Source organism: Anarrhichthys ocellatus, unplaced genomic scaffold, assembly GCF_004355925.1.
Source record: "Anarrhichthys ocellatus isolate YVR2014 unplaced genomic scaffold, GSC_Weel_1.0 scaffold44, whole genome shotgun sequence".
Taxonomy (NCBI): Eukaryota; Metazoa; Chordata; class Actinopteri; order Perciformes; family Anarhichadidae; genus Anarrhichthys; species Anarrhichthys ocellatus.
The window spans coordinates 1,513,411-1,536,883 of NW_022280074.1; the positions used below are offsets into that span (position 1 = coordinate 1,513,411).

A 23,473-nucleotide genomic window follows, 5' to 3' on the forward strand; every position below is an offset into this window, starting at 1 on the left:
CAAAAGAATTTATAGCTTTGATTCTGAAGTCGCAGAGCCATTTAAAACCAACAGCAGAGCAAAGTCTGGGCCTCTTTCCCCCTGAAAGAACAAAGTACTGAGACAAAGTGTGCAGTGCAAAGAATGACATCACTTTTGGACAGCGACTACCAAGTTGGGTTCAAGGCTGGATTTTTGTTTTTTTTTAGGCTCGACTTCCCTTCATTTTTCTCTCTCCTCTGGCAGTGTGCGGTTGTGTTTGCATAACTTGGACAGAGTTTATAAATATAGTGAAAACGGTAGACAAAACAAAGTTTCAAACTTTATTTCTTGCAAAAACATCATCCCGCTGCCATCAAGTGACACCGACAGTCCTAAGTAAATTTCGAGCATAATGCTGGATGGAAAACACAGCCAACGCTGCATCATTATACAGTAGCTCAGGCAGCCAGGAAATACCAACCGTTTAGAAAATCTGCTCCTCTCTCATGAAATATAAAAAGGGAAAATAAAACAAAAGTCAAAGATGAGAGCTAAACGTCTAACAGATGTACGGTCGCGTCTCCTCTTAAGAGCTACAATGGACACATTTAAAAATGGTTTGAGAAGCCGAAAAAAGTCGAGCGACAAATTCGGAAGATTCGACATGCTTGAGCCACCAGTCTTTGCTGTGAGACAGTCCTGACTATTTGGTAACAGTTGCAAATGTTCAGATATTTATCTGGTTCATAGCTGTGTACCAGTGACACTGTCCCAACTCCGAAAGAACGAGTCCCAGATCTCTTCGCTCTCGCTTCCTCAGCTGGACAGCCAGGTATCCTGCAGAGTTTTGGGCTCAGAACTTGAGGCTGAATCCTGGACCGACTGCAGACACTCCCTGGTTGCTGGTTGTCAAGTGGAAGCCCGTGTCTTTGAGGTCGTCATCGCCGGCCTGAGGAGATTATGGAAACAAAGTTAACTCACGGTTAATGACCGCAGCCAGTTTCATTACTCTTCTGATGTCCTGCCGTTTCATTTCTTACATATTTATTAGAGAACTGATCAACACAACACTGGTTACCTTTGAAAAAAAAAAAAACCTTAAACTGAATGATTCTGAGACCTATTGATTGTATTCCATACAAGTATGCATTAACATGTTTATAATTCATATTTTTATAGGTATTTTATAGAGTTTTAATGTACCAAAGTTTGTTTTCACAAGCTTTTCCAAAAGAATAAAGCAGAGATAAACAACTTAAAACTTCTGGCATGAAACGGTCTAATTTATTGTGCAAATATTCATCTTATATTGAAACGCATCAGTATCAGCCTGAAGCTTATGGGTGGGTAGGACCACTGCTGAAGAAATTATGGCCTAAAGGGCGCTCATCATGGAAAACACGAGGAGGAAATACCCGGACACAAAGCAGAAGCCTGTAGGTCTGTAATCTATTTAACATGGACGGCGTTCGGAAAGACTGGTAGCCGTGTGTAATGGAGAAAGTGGAGCCTAATGTCCTTACCAGTTGACTGTAGCCCAGTCCTCCCTCGGGTGGACGAGGACTGGTGCCTCTCTTCACCCTCTGTTGCTCACTTTTGGCCGGCCAGGTGGGGAACATGGACGGGTCGATGGGCAGCGGCGTCTCGCGGAAGTACTCGTGCTTGAGCCCCTCGTCCGATAGAATCCTCTTACTGGGGCAGTAGGTGAGGAATCTGGCAAAACAGTGGACGCTCGCGTTACTATGGAGAAGCTAATTTCACTTCAGACACGTTTCAATACAGAAGCACAGGTAGCAGGCAGCTGACATTGTTGTGTGGACTTTTATTCCTTACACAGAAAAGTCTGTGTGTAGCGTAATCATTCAAAACGGTAAAACTTTATTTGTGCCATGTGTAGGAATCCCCACTCTAAAATAGTGTTTTTTTTTTTAGAACATTTAATATCGTCTGTATTAACTAAACTAAGTCTAGACAGACAATCTGGACACACGGTGCCGGTCGGACACGAGGGACCACTGGGTTTGTGCGAGGAGTCCTAATTGGTTATGACAGGATCAACACAGCACAATGGGGAGCTGCTCAATTGTGATAATTGGCCTTCTACAAAAAAGTGCCAGATCGGAATCTTCCCTGTGTGAGTGGGAACACCAGCGTGAAAAGGTTTTACTGAGCACATTGTCTTTGTATTTTATGTGGAAGGAATCTCTGACTCTCGCTTCCTACAGTTTGAAGTAGTAAATAAAGCAAACTCAGGACACCAAAGGCCCCCGTTCCTCAAACACGTACCCACACAGGGAGGTGTGATATTTCAAACCGCACTGTGATGTCTACCTGCCCAACGACACCTCTTAACTTCCTTTCAAACAGCACTCCTCTACGTGTTGACCCCCTGAGGTATGAATCTGTCCCTGTGTAAACGCCTCATGAGTCTTCTGACAGCTGGAGGTTTTGCAGCTGCGCTGGATGCGCGCCAACCTTCCACTGAACCGTGATCCCTCCACGCTGGACACGCTGTTGGCCGTCCACTGCAGCTGTTTGGTAACCGGGCGGTTCGGTTTTCATTTACAGGTGTGGGCAGAAGTCTCTCTGAGTGGGTGAAGGTCTTACAGGAGAGCTGAAAAGCTTGTCTCTGTTCTTTGCTAAACAATGCTGCTCTACGGAATGTGCAAAATAGAATCATGAACCCATTACTCTGTAGCGTGGAGCCTCGCCATGGTGAGTGTGTGCGTGTGGAACGGGACTGTTGTTTAGCCAAGTTGATGAATTACTCGTCCGCTACCGTTGTCATGTTTTAAGGCAGCTTGCCAGAAATGTGCTGACTGACTCATAACAGCTGGAAAGAGTAACAGCACTTGACCGGGCAACAATGGGTTCATCCAAGTGTCCACTGTAGGATTCATTCTGATTGTTCGGGATATGAGTGGTTGATATTTGCTTTTTTATTGATATTGGTCTGCGTTATAACCATAATGGATGGAAAATAACACAATACGCTATTGTGTACTCATCAGGCCGCAAGAGCTGTGGTGGTTAGTCGCCGGACTGACTGCAGTGAAGCGAGGACCCGGTGCAGCGTGTGTGTGTGTGTGTGTGTGTGAGTGAGAGAGAGAGAGGTGCAATGTGGTGTCTTGTGTGTGGAATGAGGCAGCCCTCAAGAATCCTACTTGTTCATGAGGTCAAAGCCTTGATCTGAGAGCAGCGCTCCGAAGCGTTTTCGCAGGTGGTTGTAGGGATACTCTGTGAAAGTCATCTTCTTCACAGCGGGCAGCTCGCCGTAGCCGGGCCAGATCTTCTCGCTGGGTGACCCCAGATCCTGCAGACAACACACACAAGTCAGCAGACGGCATATTGTTAGTGCAAGGAGAGATGGATATGAGATATTTCCACTTTGGCAAGAGTATTCATCGACCACAGACATGGCAATAAACCAGTCCTAAGTGCATTTCAATACTTCAATTCAGAACTGGTAAAGAGTGTAGGATGACTTGGGAGGCCTGAATGACATCAGTCCCCGAGGCCGTCATGCTGTAAGCAGATCATAAGCAGGGCCGGCCCGTTAGCGTCTCCTCCCCTCAGCTGTGTCCTCAGCGTCTAAACTCGTGCGTCTGTGCTGGAGAACCAGAGAGAAAGTCTCTTTGCTTTCTGATCTCAGTTCCTTTGTTGCTCTTCCCTGAATCTCTGCGCCCGGGAGTTTAATTTCACTCCTGCATTCCTGTTTGTACTTTCACATCAGCCTTTTTTTTTTTTTTTTACTGTTTCCTGATTGCTTTCAAAAAGGTGTCAGAGCATTACTGCTGATGCACACAAATCTCCTGCTGTTGCAGCTTCACAATAAAAGTTTTCCACTTGGTAGCAGGCGGGTTGCTTTTATGGTTATAAAGCAGCGCTGCTCTTAAAGAAAAACAGGTCTAATTAACCATACATGGACATATACCGCTCTATTCGGTGGGTTTATATCATTGCAGGGAGGAAAAGTACAAACAGCAACAGCCACAAAGAGCAGAAAATGTCAGAAAATTGTGACACCTCCAATATGTCACCAAGGTAAACAGCTTTACCTTGTTCCAGAGCAGCGTGACTGCTCGCTGCCGTTCACAGCATGGTTCGGAAGGACTCCCTCCCCTACTATAAAAAACAACTCTATATCTTCTCAGTTTGATACGAACTTCATGAGCTGGGTTAACGTCTACCAACAGCTCCACCCTGTGGTGCACTACACGTCTGACCTCCACGCTGACCTCCTCTGCACACTCAAAAGATTTACAGCCTCTAAACCAAAGGGATTTACTTCGTTTTACAAGGGAAAATGAGGGCATTTACCTTAAAAACCTTGTTAATTTGGTCGATTTCAGATTTTCCAGGGAAAAGAGGTTTCTGGGTGAGGAGCTCGCCAAATATGCAGCCCACTGACCACATGTCCACAGCTGTGGAGTACTCCTGTGGAGAGAAGAGCAAACACGGTGGCAGTCCGCAGAAACACAAAGTAGACAGTCTGCCTGGCACGTTTCTACGTTGGAGCCCGACGTGTGTGTGAAAGTGGATTAGCTCTGATGGGTCGTGTTGCAGTGGTATTTGGTATCTTAAAAAACTACACTTCACTTGGAAATACATCTTTTGGTAAACCAAATCAATCAAGATGGCGTAACCGAAGTACATGGCCTTAATATTTGTACTTGTGTGTTTTTACGTGGGAGTAGGGTGAAGGGTAATTCTCACCTTGGCTCCGAGCAGCAGCTCTGGTGATCGGTACCACAGGGTCACCACTACAGGGGTGTAGGGCTTCAGGGGGGAACCGTACTCCCGGGCCAAGCCAAAGTCGCCAATCTACAGTACGGGACAGTGAGCTCACATCAACACCGGTAAAATTCACTTTGGGTAAAAGACCGATGCCTCAGTATGAATAAGATTCATCCATTAGTGTTCATTTCATTTCGGGGTATCACACTACTCAGCCTCCCGGGGAAGGCTTATGCCAGGGTGCTGGAAAGGAGGCTCCGACCGCTTGTCCAACCTCGGATTCAAGAGGAGCAATGCGGATTCCGTCCCAGCCGTGGAACAGTGGACCAGCTCTTTACCCTCGCAAGACTACTGGAGGAGTTCTGGGAGTTTGCCCAACCAGTCTACATGTGCTTTGTGGACTTGGAGAAGGTTTTCGACCGGGTCCCTCGGGGGTTCTTGTGGGGGGTGCTGCGGGAGTATGGGGTGCCGGACCCGTTACAACGGGCGATCCGGTCTCTGTACGACTGCAGTAGGAGCTGTGTCCGCATTCTCGGTAATAAGTCAGACACGTTCCCGGTGGGTGTTGGCCTCCGCCAGGGCTGCCCTTTGTCTCCGGTCCTGTTCGTGACTTTCATGGACAGGATATCTAGGCGCAGCCTGGGGGCGGAGAACGTCAGGTCCGGGGGTCTCGGGATCGCCTCTCTGCTGTTTGCAGATGATGTGGTCCTGTTAGCCTCCTCGGATCGTGACCTCCAGCATTCACTGGGGCGGTTTGCAGCCGAGTGTGAAGCGGCGGGGATGAGAGTTAGCACCTCCAAATCTGAGGCCATGGTTCTCTGCCGGAAACCGGTGGATTGCTCCCTCCGGGTGGGGACGGAGTGCCTACCTCAAGCGAAGGAGTATCTCGGGGTGGCCGGGCTCAGCCTTAGAGATAGGGTAAGGAGCTCAGTCATCAGGAGGGAGCTTGGAGTCGAGTCGCTACTCCTTCGCGTCGAAAGGAGTCAGCTGAGGTGGTTCGGGCATCTAATTAGGATGCCTCCTGGACGCCTCCCACTGGAGGTTTTCCAGGCACGTCAAACTGGGAAGAGACCCAGGGGAAGACCCAGAACACGCTGAAGAGATTACATCTCCCAGCTGTCCTGGGAACGCCTCGGGATCCCCCAGAATGAGCTGGAACATGTTGCCGGTGAGAGGGAGGTCTGGGTCAGCCTGCTTGGCCTGCTGCCACCGCGACCCGACCCCGGATAAGCAGAGGAAAATGGATGGATGGATGGATGGATGTTCATTTCATGATCCTCTGATGTCTCATAGGAGATCAAATGACCATAAACCCTGGTGCATTATGGTACTGCAATGTCTCATTGGATTTGAAAAACTACAAGATGCAGTATGATTCATATTTTCTATTGTCAGCTTCCATAAAACTCAACCTGACAAAAGTCTGTATAAACCTTGTTTATTTACACATGGACTCTCCGTTCATTTTGCCAAAAATTCATGCTCCAATTGACTTACAGTAATCATGAGCAGTTTGTGTAACTGTTGTATTGCTGCTAGCTCGGGAGAAAGATGGATTAAAAGAGGCTTTTTCAAGAGTTTCTGTATAAAATAAAGATGGATTTTGAATTAGAAAATATAAATTTCATTAATGTAAGGGTTAGGCTTTTTTCTTTCCATACATTTTTGGGATATTTAATGAAGTCACATTCTAGGGGTGGAAGACTATTACGGTGCCCTTGAGTGTTTACACCGTCTCAATTTACAGGTGACATACTCCTGATACTCTGACTGGAAATCCATTTTCAGTCATGGCCTGTCACACCAAAGGCAAAACTTGTGTTTGCCATTCGTGTGAAAACGCTTATATTAAATAATCATACTTTCACTTTGAGTTTAACATCAATCTGACACTGCTGGACTAAGAACACCAGTTAGCAGCTACTATAGCAGATAATGGCAACAATTGTGAACTTCCTCATTTATAAATTCAACTCGTCTCAATCACAAAGATCCCTGAAAGTGAAAAAATCTGACAGAGGTTACACCACATTGTTCACACTATCTGCTATGTTCTAAATCTCCTGTAATAAAAATGGGACAACTGTATTCATGAGTGGTACGTAATGGTAGAGTCTGTGAGGGCCCGAGTGAGAACCACAGTGCGATGCTGTACCTTGAGGATACCCTTGTGGCTCAGCAGCAGATTGGATGTCTTTAAGTCGCGATGGAGGATCCAGTTGTCGTGGAGATGTCGGACACCTCGCAGCAGCTGAATCATCAGAGTCTTCACTTCGCCTGAAAGAGAGAGAGGCGTCGCGCTTTAACAGAGCTGCTGTGAGGCAGAGGATTTAAAGCCCGAGCTGTGCACAAAGGAAAACAACATAAAAAGGTAGTGGACCATTTTTTAACCCCACACACAGAAATGGACCCAGAGCTCAACACGGTGTCACTTTACCTGGCAGGAAGGGCTGCTTCATGGTTTCCATCAGACTCTTCAGGTCATGTTCCACGTAGTTCATCACGATGTAGATCTTGTCCATATTACTTCCAACAACTATTTCCTAATATTAGAGTAAAAGCAAAGGTTAGACTTCGCTGCAACACATAACAATAAAAGAGTTAATACCTAAATTAGTAACGTTCGAGTTCTCTCACCCTCACTGTGACGATGTTTGGGTGCTGAGCTTTCAGGATCGTGTTGATTTCTCTTAAAGACGTGATGGGGAAGCCCTCCTTCTCCTTCTCCATCTTCAACCTTTTCAAGGCCACAATTTCATCTGCAAACAGGAGGCAGTATTCATTGTTTCACCAATAAACATGTGTGAGAATGCAGAGAGCGAATGGACCGACGCGGTTTCTTTTCATACCCGTCTTTTTGTCCTTGGCCCTGTACACCACGCCGTAGGTTCCCTCTTCTATCCGGTTCAGGCACTGGAACTCCTCAACACTGCGACAACCCTGAACAAAACAACACACAATGTAATTGAAGACCTCAACATATGTATGACCTGCATTACACGATTACATGTAACATTTGCGTGCATGTTGGTACCGACCTGTAACGCAGGCAGATACTTGGGAAGCTCCTTCTTCAGCTCCACGGGGGAGATTGGAGGGGAATCTGGGATGTAGTTCTCTTCGGGGGTGGGGGAGCGAGAGTGAGTTTGAGAGTGAGGCGTGGGGTCACCCTCTCCTGTGTCGTCGTCATCCTCCTCTTCCTCCTCCTCCTCCTCCTGCTGCTCCTCCTCCTCCTCCATGTCCTCACCGCTCTCCTCGGAGTCGTGATCGAAACGGGACTCCGGCACTGTGAGGCCAAGTGGGAAATCTGTCAAAACTGCAGCAACACGTATAGCATGAAAAATAAACAATTTTATAGGATCTATACTTAGATTGCGCCTTTAAGAACCCTGCAGAGATGAATCCTGGGAAAGCATTTTATTAACTTCCAAAAGAAGAATTATAAATGAACTTCCAAATATTTAGCAGACGAAGCCAAGCTGTAACTATCTCTCCCCACTGCCCACACAACTCTTCCTTCTAAAAAGGTTTCCAGACATAAACTGTTTACATAAAAAGCTTTTAACAACACTCAAAGCAAATAATTACAATTTAGTCGCGCTGCACGTCATGAGAATAACTTTGCAAACATGCCTTTAAAAGGTTCAGTATCATCTTAGAATTAGAAACAGTCCCTTCACAGAAATCACAGGTGACATGTTTACCTACCGGCAGGTATGTGATTCCCATTTTCTCTCTCGTCTTCAAAGTCTTCCGCTGACTGCTCGTCCTCGCTCACGTCCTCTGAAAGGGTGGAAGCCACCGTGTTAAACCCGTGACGCTGTGTAACCGGACCTGACTCAGCAGCATTAGTCAGTTGGTTTTGTTTGACAGTTTTACCTGCACTCTGCTCGGACCGTCCCGAGCCCGAAACAGACTCCCCTTCCTCTTCTTCACCCTCAGTCTGGCTGCTGGACTCCTCTTCATCGTCGTCATCTTCATCATCTGACCCTGATCCTGATCCCGATGCTAGACAAGGTGAATAAGATACAAGAGAAAAAATATTTGGAAGCGATTTAACTAACACTGAAAATGTCCTACAACAGAAGTCAGGCCTTCCCATTTACAATGACAGAGTGATTGGACAACCCGAGTACTGCGACTCCATTCCATAACGGTCATGTATTGTTATAATATAGTTATTATAAGCCTTTACCGATGGAGGATCCTCCTGAGCTGGTCTTCCTCTCGCTGTCACTGATGTCCTGGAGGTCTGCGAGCAGGTCTTTGCCCTCTGGCTTCTCCTCCTTCGACGCTGCTGACAAAACGCAGTGGGAGTTATGCTGAAACTCGGAGGTTTGCAACACACAGATATTGACGATAACTATATTTAAAAAGGAAATATTGATATCATGTTAATACACAAATAATCCTGCGCCATTATGCTTACAGACTCTCTCCACCTGCCAACAATCGTATTTTGTTTAATAAACAAAAGGTTAAGATTAATTTAACTGATAGCATTATTTATTTATTTTTCAAATTTTCTCTAGATATCACGGGAATATTGTTAGAACTAATTAGTTTGGCCACTATAATAATGTAGTAAAAATCTGATATGAAGACAGTGCTAGCTGAAACAGTTGAGCAAAAACATAATAAACTCAAATAAAACATTTTTTAGAAACTGTGAAATTCCAATCAATAAATGTATAAACTCACGTGCACTTTTCCGTGGTTCGCCGAGTTCAGATCTGTCCCGGGGAATGCGTGTGGGACTCCGGCTGTGGCTGTGACTTTGTTTTGGCTTGTCACCGTACTCATCCGGTAGCATCCGATGGTGAGATGGCACTGTGGACAGGAAAGTCTCTTATTCATCAATGCTGCCGTTTAACCTAGCTTAGCATAAAGGCTGACGGTGCTAGCCTGGCTCCATCCGAGATGAAAAGACGTGCCTCTTGTCCAGCGGGGCGTTCATGTTGACTCACTGACCTTCTCGCCGACTGTCTCTCTCTTTGCGTCGCTCCTCGGCCCTCCTCTCCCGCTCCTTCAGCTCGCGTTGCTCTTTCTGCTGTTCGCGCAGCTTTCTGTCGCGCTCGCGCTGGCGCTCCTGCTGTTCCAGGCGGTCCCTGTGGTCCAAAAAAAACCCAGGAGAATCCAATCGGGGTCTGTCCAGACAACCAAAAGCCCAATCTCGTCAATGTTTGTTAATTTTGAGTCTGGGTTGATAAAGCGCATCTTACTCAAACATACAGTTAGTTTGTGGCTGCAGCATTGCTTTGTCATCGTCACAGCTGTACTCAATGATTAATATAATGCAATAACATAACCCAAACTGTTGTTGAGTTCCACTTGAGGCTGCATTGTTTACATAGACTCGACTTAAATTGCTTAAAAAGAAAACATACCTACAATCCTACCACCTGAACGTGAGAGAAAAGTCTAAATAAACTATGTTGATTTTTTTTAAACAGTTGCTGTTGTGTCACTTCAGATACTTTAGTACATCACATTTACAACTAGAGCACAGAAGCTATAGATTTGAAAGAAAAAGACATTTCGATCGATTGTCGATCATGTTGCTCAAAGACCTTAACATACTGGCAAGTTGAATACTTACTCCAACAAAACAGGCATTTAAAAACATGTATGCTGATTGAACTCCAGTGGAAAGCATAAACACTTCTGTGCATTAGATAATCTGATATGTGGTACTTTTCCAGGGCTGCCGCTCACCTTTCTCTGCGTGAATGAGCTCTGGCCTGCTCTCTCCGTTTCTGCCTCTCCCAGTCTCTCCGGGCTTTGTCCTCCTCCCACTGACGCTTCCTGCGTTCGTTCTCTCGCTCTTTTTCTTTGTCTTTGGGTCGTACTTGTTTCCCTGCTGTACAAGTAAAAAGTCATAAGTGGAAGCAGATCCTTAAAAAAAATCCTTAATAAAACATGCTTGTGTTTATGTTATTTAGCAGCACTTCCACACCTCCTTCTGCAGAGGTACTGCGATGGCGTCTTTTGTCTTTTCTCTTCTCCTCCTTTCTGTGGTGAGACTTGTCTTTTCTTGCTATTTGCTGTGGAGGCTTGATAGCCAATGATTCGTCTTCCTCGCCCCTGTAGAAATGTGAAGGAAACATTGTGAGTCTCTAAAGAGTCAGCAGCACTGTGTTGTTGCACATCATTTTTAAACCATGACATACATACTTTGGTGTTTTTTGTTTTGTTGTCATGTTTTTCTTGTGTTGCAAATGGGCTACAACTGCATTTCTTTGTACATCCCTGCGTTGCATAATGACAATAAATGATCCTTGAATCCTTAAGTATTACATGTACACTACTGCCACCATAGAAATACACTCATGTTAGTTTCTTACAGTTGCAAATACCTGTCCTCTGTCGAATCCTCCCGTGCGTACGGGGAATTACGAATTGTTATTTCCATCTTTTGATCCCGTAGTTCTCCTTCCTCCGGAGTATCTCGTTTGGCTTCACGATCATCCGCCTGTGGAACAGGGCCCTGTGTGGACTGTGCAAGACAAGAAGAGCAGAATATGTGGTTAAAGCGTGGGAGGCATTATTAAAATGTCCTCAGCTAATTCAGAGTAATAAATGAGGCATACTACTGGTTTCAATTGTGTTGTGGGATAAAAGACCTAAGAGGGGCTAAAGGTGGGCAATGAGACTGTTTACTTTACTTTTGAAAATAGAAAATAAATACGTGTATATTTTATTTCTTGTAACTGCTTTTTCCTCCAACTGCCCAATAAACACATTTATTAAAAAATGAGAAATAAGAAAGTGAATACAACTACAAGCCTATTTGGAATGTAGCCAACACTATTCAATTTCTTTAAAAAATATATATTGATACATAAAAAATATGCATCATTCCCACTGGAACCGTTTCAATGTGCTGGAAAAAAGCTTCTGAAACAGCATCTAGAGAATGGATTATCCAACTCTTATATAAACGCACTCAATAATAATGAAGATAAACACATATTTATAGATATTATACCATTACCAAGAATAAAATCTATATGTAGTAATTTATTACACAATTGCCATTTCCAATCATTTCTTTTTAAACTTACCATGGTAGGTTTTAATGGAAAATTCTACAACAAATAAAAATGAGGCTAGGATTAGACACTTAACACTTTATCAACGTGTAGGGGTCACATGGGCTTTACATTAAATGTGGGATACTTTACATTTTTCTGGCGCTTGGGATCTGTTTTCTCTTCTAATTCTCTTCTGCGTTTTTTCTCCTGTAGAATTTCGTCAAGAGTTTTTACTTTCCAGGTCTCCTTTTCGTCCCCCATCAGCGTCCACTCTCCACCGCCTGCTCCACATCACACACACACACACACAAAGGATACATGTGTTTATTAGATGTCATTTCAGTTCAGCTTGGACCAATACAGTTGTAATAGAGACATGACAGAGAAGCGTCCCACTGTTACTCCCTTGGCCAATACAGGAACAATTAAAACTTTGCGGATTTAAGGTAAGATGTGAGATTTTGAGGCATCGTTGGAAATCAGCAGTTGTTAAATAACCACATAGTGACATTAAGGACTTCAAATAAAAGTTGACATTTGTTGCAATGGTTTTAATCCAACGTTAACTCTATTACTGGTTATTCGCCTGTTGTTCCCCGGGCTGTCCGACCACAATGCATTGCGCGGACCAATTCCAAACACTTCTATTGCAAACGTAAAGCTGGTCATGCTTACGACATATACATGTGTGAATAATTATGATACCATTATTTAGACACAAGTTTAGCACGAGGCATTCCGTTATTTATGTTAAGCTAAAGTGTACTAGCTAAAGGTTGCAGCACACCAGTTAGCTAGCAGGTAGCCAACGTCAACAGGCCAGATGTCAGGACACGTAGCTACATAACGTCAGCCCGCTAGTTCAGAGTTATGGCTGAATAAAGTCATGATTGATTTACAAAAAGGTACCATTAAGGTCGCACATTCAGCGAAATGGAAGATGAGTTAATTCCTTATAACGTTAAACCCGCTGAGTGAGTCCAGCGGTTGGTGCCAGCACATTAGCTAGTCGACGTTAGCTAGGTCAAACTAGCATGGTCGACTGTTGCTAAACAACTTCTGGAGCTAATTACGTGTTTTTAAAGGGAGTAGATAGTACAGCTGGTAGAGCTGTAAACTAAAGAACCTATGACTCTGTCCGTAGCTGTACTTAAAGGCCTGAGTACATAGAATTATGATATTAACCAGCGAGCAGGTGAAATGGTTAAACAAACCTGATGTATGCGCAGCGGTATTATGGCACACCGGAAGTCTTGAGGCCTGAGTAACGTCTGTAAAACGTCCGACGTGAAACAATGGCCAAATCCCAATGTCCCCCCTAAACCCTCAAACCCTGAACCCTCAAGGACTTACTGACGTCACCTGGTGAGTGTGAGAGACTGTGAGGGCTTGAGATGGTGTAAATAGGAACGGGACAGCACTTTGCTGCAACATATCACGTTACCATGAAAACGACAACAAATATGATGTATAATTGTAGGTATTTATTTTATATTTTGCACTCCCTGATTTGAAAGTATTCCAGGCTCTTTCCTCACAAGATGATAGATAATTTTATATAATCTATTTACTCGTTTTTGTCAAAACAGCTTCAATGACAAAATCAAATATTTGATGAATAAATAAATAAATAGCTTCTGATTTCATGTTTATTTTTTGTTCCATTTTGAACTCTTGATGTTTCTGAGTAAATTTAAGAAGACAGGCTGAACACACATGAGCCGTTTTCTTTGTTTACCTTTTTTTTTAACCTCTCCATGCGTCCACTGGTTACCCTGTGTTTAATGTCACATTGCAATGATTTGTGGGTAATTCCCTTAGGCTAAGTCAGCATACCATGCTGACTTACGGAAAGGGTTCATAAAGGGCTCAAAATGTCCGTGAGTCCGTAAGGGGGACATTGGGATTTAGCCAATGACTTCGTTCAATGTAATATAATTATATATGATATGATGTAACATAACAATATGTTTTAATATATAAAAATCAGTTTTTCTGCAGTCTATAATAAAAACATAAAGCAAAGGTATCCTTGTGATACTGTGATGTGTACTTTCCACTTTGTTTTAAAGAACAGTTTGTTGTGGATTAAGAAAAAATCTCTTCATCAAATTTATGGGTGTTATTGAGGGATAGTTCAAGATAACATTGCTCCTTGTCAGCTTCATATACTGTATATGATTAAAGGAACTTCCAAGGCCTCTTCTGTGGCTTTGAAGACTCAAATTGTTCAAGGAAAGATCGTAAACCTTCTTTTGTCACGTAATTAAATAGTTTTATAGAAATACAAAAACATTGCTAACTCAAAAATGTTTTAATTTCCTAATGCCTGTGAATGAATTCACAAATGGCAGCACTACATATTTTTTGTATGTATTCCAGCATATTCTGAATCCCATTACAAAGTGATATTATATTCACCCAAAACACATTTTCATATAGGGGAGGGAGTATAATAAAAATCTACAACACAAAGGTGTTTTTGCATTGCAGTCTATTACATGATGTGATGAAACCGGAGATAAACAAACCACACAGAACATACATTGCCCTTTATCACTGAGAAAGAGTCAGATAAGAAAAGCTGGAGTGCAACCAATGGATTTATGACAGGTTGACCCCAGTGAACACATTAACCATGACCAAGGTCTCATACCAACCATGGCTTCCTCATTCTCAGTCGTGGCTTTAAAAGGGAACAGCAAAGCTTTCCTGGCAGGTTGACTGTTTCCGACTCATACAGGTGAGCCCTAATTAAGTGTATTTGAATGTAGGGATGTAATGGGATTAGTTATTTGGGTGACAAACATCAAATCATTGTTTTTGAGTCTGATTATTTCAGTCATGTGGTCTGATTTAGCTCCGGACTGATTAAACGCTGTGAATACTTGTCTGACATGATACATTGACACCTAAAGTAATTTAGAATGTCATATTGTGTAAAACATGTTTATATTTTATTTAAAGCCAATTGTGCAATGCATGCAGATTTTTTATGGTCTTTTGACAACAGTTGACAGCAATTGACAGCAATTGACAGCAGTAAGTTACCTTTGATTCTCATCATTACTACACATAATGATACCATATTCAATTCAACATTTTCTGTCCATGTATACTCAAAAGACCTTAATGGACAGTTTGTGTGTCCAGGCTGAGCAGTGACACGTTGAGTGACCGGTTGATTCCAGGCAGCAGATAAACCTCTGAGGAGAGGAAGGACTTCCGTCATGGACTCCAACAGTGCCGGCAGCGTGCAATATGATCGCTGGAACGAGAACAACATCAACATGAATGTAGAGGCAACGCAGTCTGCTGGGATGAGGTGAGACAAAAAGACGGCAACCATCAAACAGAACATTTTCATATTGTTGAGGATTTTCTGATGCTACTGAAGAAGAAACCTATAGAGACATAGGAAGATGTAGATGATAAAACCATATACTGGGACATGAATGGACTCAACTAATGTATATGTTTGACAGGGTTAAAAAATATGAATCTCAAGTCACAAAATACAAAATGAGCTTTTAAACCTGACACCGTTTGTATGCTAAATAAGAAATTAAGCTTTATAAAATATTCATAGTCAGAATAAAGTGACAATGTGGTGAAACCAGGTCATGAAATAACGTTAGAATGAACACAGTTGACCTGACTCTTTCTCTGTCTCGCTCTCTGTTACATTCACAGGATCTACAACAGAGTGTGTCATGGCAGCTTGGGAGTCGCAGTGAAGGCAGCAGGAGCTTTGGCTGCACTGGTGTCCGTTTACATCATAGGATACGTGACAGGATACTACGTCCACAAGTGCTCATGATGGAGACTGTCAGAAGAGACAAGAGCTCGGACATTTTGAATGAATGTTTAGTAAATATGAATCACTAAAAAGGGTCTCATCATCATCATCTCTGTCCTTTCTTAGCCTCTTTGTCATCAGAGCCCTGATTTTCTATTTCAATATCTGAGTGTCCAGAGCAGAGGTCTCTTTGTTGCTTTTCTTCACAGAGACTTGCATCATGTTAAACCCTGACTGCCATCACCACGCATTGGCTTTAGGATCACTAGTGTGATTATTCTTTTGTCTCATTAGAGCGCTCACTGCTGTAGGGGTCAATGTTGCAGCTGGTTGAGCATTAAAAGTCCTTTTAATTATGATGATCTGCAAGGAACGATTTTCCGTTTCAGTAGCCATTCAGCAGCCAACATACAACTTCAAAGTCTTTTGTGTCTTTAAGTATTAATGCAATGCATGATATTAATCCTTCAGCTAAAACTCTGTTTGGTTACCAGTTTATAAAACAGCATTACAAACAGAAATCCTGACTTCATTAACAGGAAATCTTGAGCTTAACACTTAATATGGAAACCAGTTTTTACAACAAAAAGAACAAAACAATTGATTTTGACTTGTTGAAATGCATTTGCTCTGCAATGAAAAATCACTCCTGCATTTAAAATAAACACCATACCACTTCATTTCACAGTCTGTGTATTATTTACATTTCCTTTGCAAACAAAAAGTTAACATTTTAAGTCACGTCTAAGAGTTTGTTGTTTGGCTCGTGGCCTTCATCTGGGTCTTCCTACAACATATTACAGAGAACATTTAATATGATTTTTCAAATAAGACTTTTGAACCAACAAAGTGTGGTCCTGGTCATCAAAGGATAGGTTCAAGGATAGATCTCTTCATAACAGGCTCCCACTGGATCTAAATCCAGAGTCCTCGACTTGTGCAAAAATGCATTCCAAAGTTTATCTGAAGATAAAATGAGTCACGAGTCGGAGTTAGACATATCCTCCAATGTTGAAATCTCTTCAATGCCAAATTCCATCTTTTTGTTACATGTCCATCTTCCACCGCGGCTCAATGGTAAAACGCTGTCTGTGGAAATACAAACAAGATATTTCATTCAAAAAAGGCTGTACATTTGGAAGATATCGGCTTGATTTGATTCACTCAGACTGCTAAAGCTTCAATTAAACATTAGATTTTTTTGTAGCATCAAACAAAGATTTTGAGTTACACTGGACGAGCAAGAGAAAGGGACTTTTTTTAATGGCTGCTTTGGAAACAAGGACTGAATTCATTGTACATACGGGCACCTGACTATTGTTTTAGGACAGACTTGAGCAATCAGAGCGTCGATGACACATTTACAGGTCTGCAGGCTGGTTCAACTCGTGACCTACAAAAACAAATCTTGAGTCCTCTGTGCAGTGCAATTGGCTGGTAATGTAAACATTTATATTATGGCATATGTATAACCAAATACTTAGATCATACCATAAAGCAGAAAAAACTCAGACTATAAGAGAATGTGACGCATAAGAACAGCTGACATAAACATCAGTTGGGTAATTAAGTTAATTTCTTTTTTTGTCATATCAGCTCCACTATATCTGCTCCAATTCCCTGTTACAGGGTTTGATTCCTCTGTTATCAGAAGACACAAATTTGATAATGAGAAAGCAAATATAACTCCGGTAGCAATAAAACAACATTTATGTGTGTAACCAGTACCGGCCTAGTCAGCCAATGTACAGAGTCCAGTAAATAAAAAATATGCACTTTGTTGCCAGTCACTTTTTATTTTTCTTACAATACCATATAAACCAAATATGTGTATGATGCTACAGAAGGTCTACCTTACTTCATTAGATCCTTGAGAAGTGAACAGATTCATTCATTCAACCTGCACTGACACTGTGTTGTTTGAAATAAATCTGAAGGACACATCAGCGGTGGTCCAACAAACCCACACCGCCCCCATGTGTCCAAACTGAGGGCACAAAACTGAGGGAATGCTTGATGAAACAATGTTAATTTGACCTGACTTTTTAAAAGGAGATTTACAGTCACAAAATCATAACTGCAGTGTGTCGTTCGTTAATATGCTCACATTTACACATGAGGTTTGTCTTTTTCCAAAAATATTGCCATTTTATTGTTTTTCATAAAACGTAACCTGTATTAGGGAGCATAATTCAATATCAAAATGAAATAATTTAATCTGCTCGATTTTAATTTTGTAATTTTCTATTCGTGTGAATGTAATGTATGACAAAAAAAATTAAATTTTAAAAAGGAAATGCAACAGTATTGTAGTTTAGAATCCGTCTGTCACATCTAAAAGTTAGAATAGCAAAGGTATCTGGGAGGATGGGCTATAACATGAAAGGCTACTATGAATAATCTAACGATGCATTATAATTATAGAAATAAGCAGACATGCAAAACTTTTTTTTCAAACTATAATTATTTTACTCTTTTATACTGTTACGCAACCAATTTATTTCGATATTCACGTTTGTCTTTTCGAAATAGGGACGAGGGCCGCAGCCAATAAGGAATCAGTCGCTGGTTTAAACATAGTTCACATATCACATGTTCAGAGCCAACAATAAAAGGCATCTTTTACTTTTTCTTACAAAATAACGTCACAAAATTTGTTCTTTGTTGACTTGCCACTTTTGGCCCCACTCCTAACCAGCTGTGCAGAGGGGGGTATCAGGCGGTAAACCCGTCAGTGTGATGTCAAAGACGGTCGAGAGGCGGGTCTGAAGCGGCCCAGGACGTCCAGCTCCAGCGTGCCTGAGCAACATGAAACATGGATGAGGAGGTCGCCGAAAGTTGGGAGGAAGCTGCTGATAGTGGGGTAAATAACGAATGGCACAATATACCATAAACTATAGGTGAATATTGTATCGGTAGCGTCTTTATATGTGCAGGGTTACTTTTAGAAGTTATCATAACGAACCACCAATGTGGCTAAAGCTAGCGTTAGCTTTAAGAAACTTGGCGAGCTAACGTCAAGTAACGCTAGCTAGCTAGCTCGCGAGCGAGACGGGCTTAACGTGGAGTTAGCCAACTAACGCTAACGAGCCAAAGTGAATGAAGCGAATGAAATAACGTCAATGTGCCTGATTATTAGCCAACGGCGACAAGGTAACGAACCAGTTGTAGTAACATGATGCGAGCTAAACCCACGAAATAAGACTTCCCTGTTGAAATGCTTAGGTTGACGTTAGCTAATGCTAAGCTAGCGATTTATTTCATGGCTAACGTGAACAATTTATTTGTTCACTGTTGGTTTACGTTTTGGCAAATGTACAAACACTTAACAAGTCTCACGGCGCTTCCACGACACACTCTCGTCTGACATTAAATTCGGCATCATTTTAAAACGTTAATATTAAACATTGATTCACGAACCGAACCATTCTGTGATCGAAGACTAGCAGCGTTGTGAACGGTTTAGTAGGTCGACATTTTACCGTGAAAGTCGAGATAAGTAACTTTGCAAAATGTGCACGACAGCGGTTAGGCTACCGTTAGATTGTTTTCATTTGGCACATTTTAATGGAGCCTGGCTTATATTCTACATACTACTGTAAAGTGTCAGCTTGGTGTTAACTTGGTGATTTCCTGTACCAAGTTGCTGTGGGGCAATCATTTCGGCCATGTTGCCAACTAACTTGCCGGGGACGAGCTAGTTTTGACGCCACACTTGCTATTTGGTAACATTTAGCTAAAATTAGCTATCGTCGATGTAGTTTTGTCAGACTGTTGCTAGCTCGTGACGCCAAGAACGTGGCTCTAAGAAACGAGTGTGAACGTCAGGCGCTCGTCAGTTTGAAGTTACAGATTTAAAAAAAACATCTTCATGTTGTAAGTCCGTATAAAATGCTCCTCATCAAACCTTAAATTAACACTTTTTGCCGGCTACATCATCCGGCTAATGTCGCTATATGAGCACTTTCTGTTACACCTTGGCAGCTGTGCTACACATTATAAATAGCTTGTAACTGAATCCTGCTTTCCAGCCACTCTCAGACTTGCTTACTAACCTACTTGCCGCACTTTTCTCTCTACCCAAAACCAGTCGGACCATGTTTGTTTCTTTTCATGAATACATGTCTGCGCTATGTCTCACTCAACAGGAAATGGAAAGACGGCTAGAAGAGAAGCTAAGGATCAGCCAGAAAGAAAAGTAAGGCATTTAAAGGTAGAAGAAACGTGGCCCAAATATGTGACACTTTTTTTAAATGATTGCATCCATTTCCATTCAAAACTATGCTGTTTTGTTCAAAAATACACACCTGGACAAAATACTTTTGTTTTACCAGTGACTTAAAGCCACTCTCCATCTTACCATACAGGTGATCTACCTAGAGCCAATGTGTTTTTTTAGGGAAGCACAATCCACTTAAATTATTACAGTAATTATTTCATTCATTGATAAATTTTTCAAGTGACCTCAATGGTAGTGTGTATCCTAATAATTAAGACAATAATATTTCAAATTTTCTTCAGAAATGCTGTACCGTGTATGTATTTGGATTTCTGTCGCAAGTCTTTTGGCCATCGAAGCCTCCCTCGGTTCACCGGTCTCTTCCTGTCTGTCACGTCACTAATTTTTGTTGTACTGGGTCCTGTTGGGTTTGCTTCTAGGGAGTCCAGTGATAATTCCCCACGATCTCCATTGAATACCACCGTGATGATACAGGACGACTCTCTACCAGCAGCACCCCCACCTCAGATACGCATTTTGAAGCGGCCTGCAAGCAACGGGTCATTGGGATCACCCTCGAATCCGAACAGGCCCACACCACAGGTCAAGTCTCTGGCTCAGCGCGAGGCCGAGTACGCCGAGGCCAGGAAGAGAATACTAGGCAGCGCCTGCCCGGATGAGACGCCTCAGGACAAACCCAACACTGACAGGTAATAATCCACAAATATTCACTTTTTTTAGCGGTTTTACTCGCAGCCTGATAACACCTTGCCAAAGTGCATTTGCATTTGGTGTATTTGCCGCTGCTGAAAACTTACTTTTTACTTTTTGTGATCCAAGTATCCAATAAGAGAGAGAGGGGCAGCAAATGAGTAGGCATTATTTGAGTCTTTCCATCCACCTTGATTCCAGTAATTAATATTCTTTGGTTGATGATTAATGAAATGTGTTTATCACCAAGGCACAGTGTCGTATATTACTCTTATTTCAAAATCAAAAAAGTGTTTATTTTCTAATTGACCTGTGATTCAGAATGTGTTCACTCCCAACATCTGTACTACTTTTAGACTACAATCTTGAATTAGATGGAAACTACATCAGTTTCTACAAACAGTATGTGAACACTATAAATAAGCTTCAGACTTGACTTGGTTTTGATTGACAGGAGGTGGAGCCTAACAATATTCATAGAAAGCTGTTTGATGCAGCGTTGCAGAAATTGATTGCATGTTTCTCGATAATCGTACATAATTTAACTGAATAAGAGGATGTTATGTTATTTTTTGTTTGTCCTCGGTTGGATTTGAATATTGGTGAATTGTGCCAAAATTTACATTAAAAAAGAACAATGAAAATCACTGTCTTGAAGCTAACTCCCTAAAACCAAGAGGGAACACTATAATTAGAATCACGTTAGAATACAGGGATCTTGTAATTAGGATACTTCAGGAGAAAGACATCCATTGGAAACAAAAATGGTGGAAACTTGCCAACAGCTGGCGCGTTTAAAAGGCTGCTGTTGCTAATGAATTCCCGTTTCATCCTATTTTCTGCCAGGGCAGGGCGCAATAACTCGACATTGCCTTCAGATGACACCCGATCAAACAATCACACTGTCCGGCAGCCAGCCGGCCCCGACGGCACCCAAGGGTTCCGACAGCACAGATAAGGGGGCCCTGGGGCCGCCCAGCCATTGTGGGGGGAGAGAGAGAGATCAAGGGCCACCAGAAAGCAACGACAGCACTGTATTCTTAAAAACGTCCTTCCTTCAGTTCCATTATATCGAATGGGCCGCGAGTACAGCCGCACTTGCTGCCTGACTCTTCCCACTGTGAGATCGTGTGGAACCGACGGGAAGCGAGAAACTCGAGGAGGAATTCAAATGGAAATGTGCTCTCTCCTCACTCCAGCCCGGTTGACACTGTGATAATGGACATCTTCTGGACCCACTGTGATGATCCCTTTAAGAGACGGCCCTCGCCTCCATCGCTCTCCTCCCTCAGTGCCCAGCGGCTCCGCCTCAGGACGGCCGCAAGGCAGAAGCAAAGACTTGGACAAAGGATGGCAGAGAGAGGAGTGACGGGCCATAGCAAAATGAGATGAGCTGCCTCTCCCCAGTAATAATACCAGACATCACCCGTCACATCTTTTACATACATGTTTTTAATTTTCAGATGTTGGCTCACAAAATTATTTAGTTTTTCTTGCTTGTCTTTAATTATCTATACTAGGGATGCTCTGATATCTACAGATACACCACCAAGAACCTGTTCTTTTAAACGGTATTCATTTTTTTGAGATTTAAAAAAAAATAAACAGCATCTGCATGTTAATGAAATAGGAATCATTCATATTTTGGTTCATATAAATGACTGTTTTGGTTTGACATCCTGGGCTGCTGCTTGTGGTGTCAGATGTGCAGTAAACACACCACCAAAGCCGAGTACTGAGCCGGTACCGGCCCTTTAACTGAGCCGGTACCGGCCCTTTAACTGAGCCGGTAGCATTATCAGTGCACCCCTAATATGTAAATTACCATTTTGTTTTTAAAAACTGAGGCTAAGGATCATGTGTGTCAAGTTGTATATCTGATAAGTTCTGTTTACGGTTCGTCTTTTTTTTTAAATAAGCTTTTCAGCTGTCTTCCTTGGACTGTCGCTTCATTATTTCTATCTAAAAGAAAGATTGTGGATTTAAGTCTGTTTTTAAGTAGCTTTTCTGCCTTTTTCTATGAGATGGTAGCAATGTCAGAGCAGTATTTTAATCGAAATGAACCAAAATCCCATTTTTAAAATCAACCTGTATATATCGGTTAATTCAGATGTCATTATTTGAAGGTGGTGTCGGCAGCAGCTCGATGGAGGGTCAGTTGGGTGAATGAATTCACTGCTGTGCTTCACAAGCCCCTCCGTCATGTCTCCACCAGCAGGAGAACTCAGGTGCAAGTGAACGAGACGGAATGAAATAAACTAAGATTGTATTTTTCCAGCGGGTTTCGATTGCTCAAACAACAAATGGCTGTATTTTGGCACTTTGTTAGAAACAGTGCTATACAGTGAGATGTAACTGAAACGATGTCCACGTCCCAAGATGAATGAATGCTGGTTGTTTTTGTTTGGCTGACTGTTGGAAACGGTAACATCGCCCTGTGTGATTGTTGGGTAACTGATGGTCCTCTGCTGGAATGGAACGTGGAGAGACAGCTGTATGTGAACCAGAGAGGTAGCGACGGCCCGTATGACCAGGACCATTGTGCCCAATAGATGAGATCTCAAAGCCGTATTCGGTGGTGCACATCAATAGAACAGTTCTTACAAATGGTTGAATTCAGCTCGTGCCTCCTGTGTCACATCTTTACTTCCTGGTTGTTTTTGTTCCTGTAGTTAAATGAAGCTGAATATATCCAGTGGGAGAATTCACAATACTGTCTGAGATTTTACTTCAGGAAATAAAGCAGCAGAGCAGGAGACGGATGCATTTAGCTGAGCTCAGAGTGAGAACTCCAACTGCCTGTAAATACTGATTTAATAAAATGATTTGCAAAAAAAAGTATTTCATTTTTTGGATGCATGTTCAGTACTTTAAGTTGGCAGGCTCGTGATGTTCATCTGAACTCAAGAGGAACTTGATCGCAGTAAGAGCTGCAAATTCTTGAGCACTGCAAATTAAATTCTATTCACAATGTTTTGCACAGGTGTATGAACTCTCAAACCCAACCCAAAC

At 42.4% G+C, this 23,473-nt stretch overlaps 2 protein-coding genes across 11 annotated transcripts; one reads left to right on the forward strand and one right to left on the reverse strand.

Moving 5' to 3' along the window:
* Positions 1-288: 288 nt before the first annotated feature.
* cdk11b (cyclin dependent kinase 11B) lies at positions 289-13,049 on the reverse strand. Of its 9 annotated transcripts, XM_031868890.1 has the most exons (21): positions 12,947-13,049; positions 11,883-12,013; positions 11,763-11,786; positions 11,043-11,194; positions 10,655-10,782; positions 10,414-10,558; positions 9,670-9,845; positions 9,400-9,528; positions 8,894-8,992; positions 8,578-8,706; positions 8,407-8,481; positions 7,737-8,014; positions 7,548-7,638; positions 7,336-7,457; positions 7,136-7,241; positions 6,854-6,975; positions 4,678-4,785; positions 4,282-4,398; positions 3,126-3,274; positions 1,485-1,674; positions 289-910 (listed from the first exon to the last, which is right to left on the reverse strand). In XM_031868890.1, the coding sequence occupies exons 2-21, from the start codon at positions 11,991-11,993 to the stop codon at positions 815-817; spliced, it is 2,547 nt and encodes an 848-aa protein (XP_031724750.1). In that variant the 5' UTR covers positions 11,994-12,013; positions 12,947-13,049; the 3' UTR covers positions 289-814. The 9 variants fall into 9 exon arrangements, with proteins under 9 accessions (XP_031724750.1, XP_031724755.1, XP_031724754.1 ...); XM_031868895.1 differs by having other exon boundaries at positions 9,670-9,806; positions 11,883-13,044; XM_031868894.1 differs by having other exon boundaries at positions 7,737-7,984; positions 11,883-13,044.
* Positions 13,050-18,147: 5,098 nt separating this feature from the next.
* Positions 18,148-23,299, forward strand: szrd1 (SUZ RNA binding domain containing 1). 2 transcript variants are annotated; one of them, XM_031868815.1, is made up of 4 exons: positions 18,148-18,394; positions 19,680-19,729; positions 20,191-20,460; positions 21,308-23,299. In XM_031868815.1, the coding sequence occupies exons 1-4, from the start codon at positions 18,347-18,349 to the stop codon at positions 21,417-21,419; spliced, it is 480 nt and encodes a 159-aa protein (XP_031724675.1). In that variant the 5' UTR covers positions 18,148-18,346; the 3' UTR covers positions 21,420-23,299. The 2 variants fall into 2 exon arrangements, with proteins under 2 accessions (XP_031724675.1, XP_031724674.1); XM_031868814.1 differs by lacking the exon at positions 18,148-18,394 and having other exon boundaries at positions 18,415-19,729.
* The last annotated feature ends 174 nt before the right edge of the window (positions 23,300-23,473 follow it).

Coding starts and splice junctions, on each gene's coding strand:
- cdk11b (XM_031868890.1), bottom strand. CDS start 11,993: ATGGGGGACGAAAAGGAGACCTGGAAAGTAAAAACTCTTGACGAAATT. Junction 10,783..11,042: donor GAGGACAGGTATTTGCAACT/GTAAGAAACTAA, acceptor ACATTTCTACAG/GGGCGAGGAAGACGAATCAT. Junction 3,275..4,281: donor AAATTAACAAGGTTTTTAAG/GTAAATGCCCTC, acceptor TGTTGTCTGCAG/GATCTGGGGTCACCCAGCGA.
- szrd1 (XM_031868814.1), top strand. CDS start 19,629: ATGTTTGTTTCTTTTCATGAATACATGTCTGCGCTATGTCTCACTCAA. Junction 19,730..20,190: donor AGGATCAGCCAGAAAGAAAA/GTAAGGCATTTA, acceptor GTTTGCTTCTAG/GGAGTCCAGTGATAATTCCC. Junction 20,461..21,307: donor GACAAACCCAACACTGACAG/GTAATAATCCAC, acceptor ATTTTCTGCCAG/GGCAGGGCGCAATAACTCGA.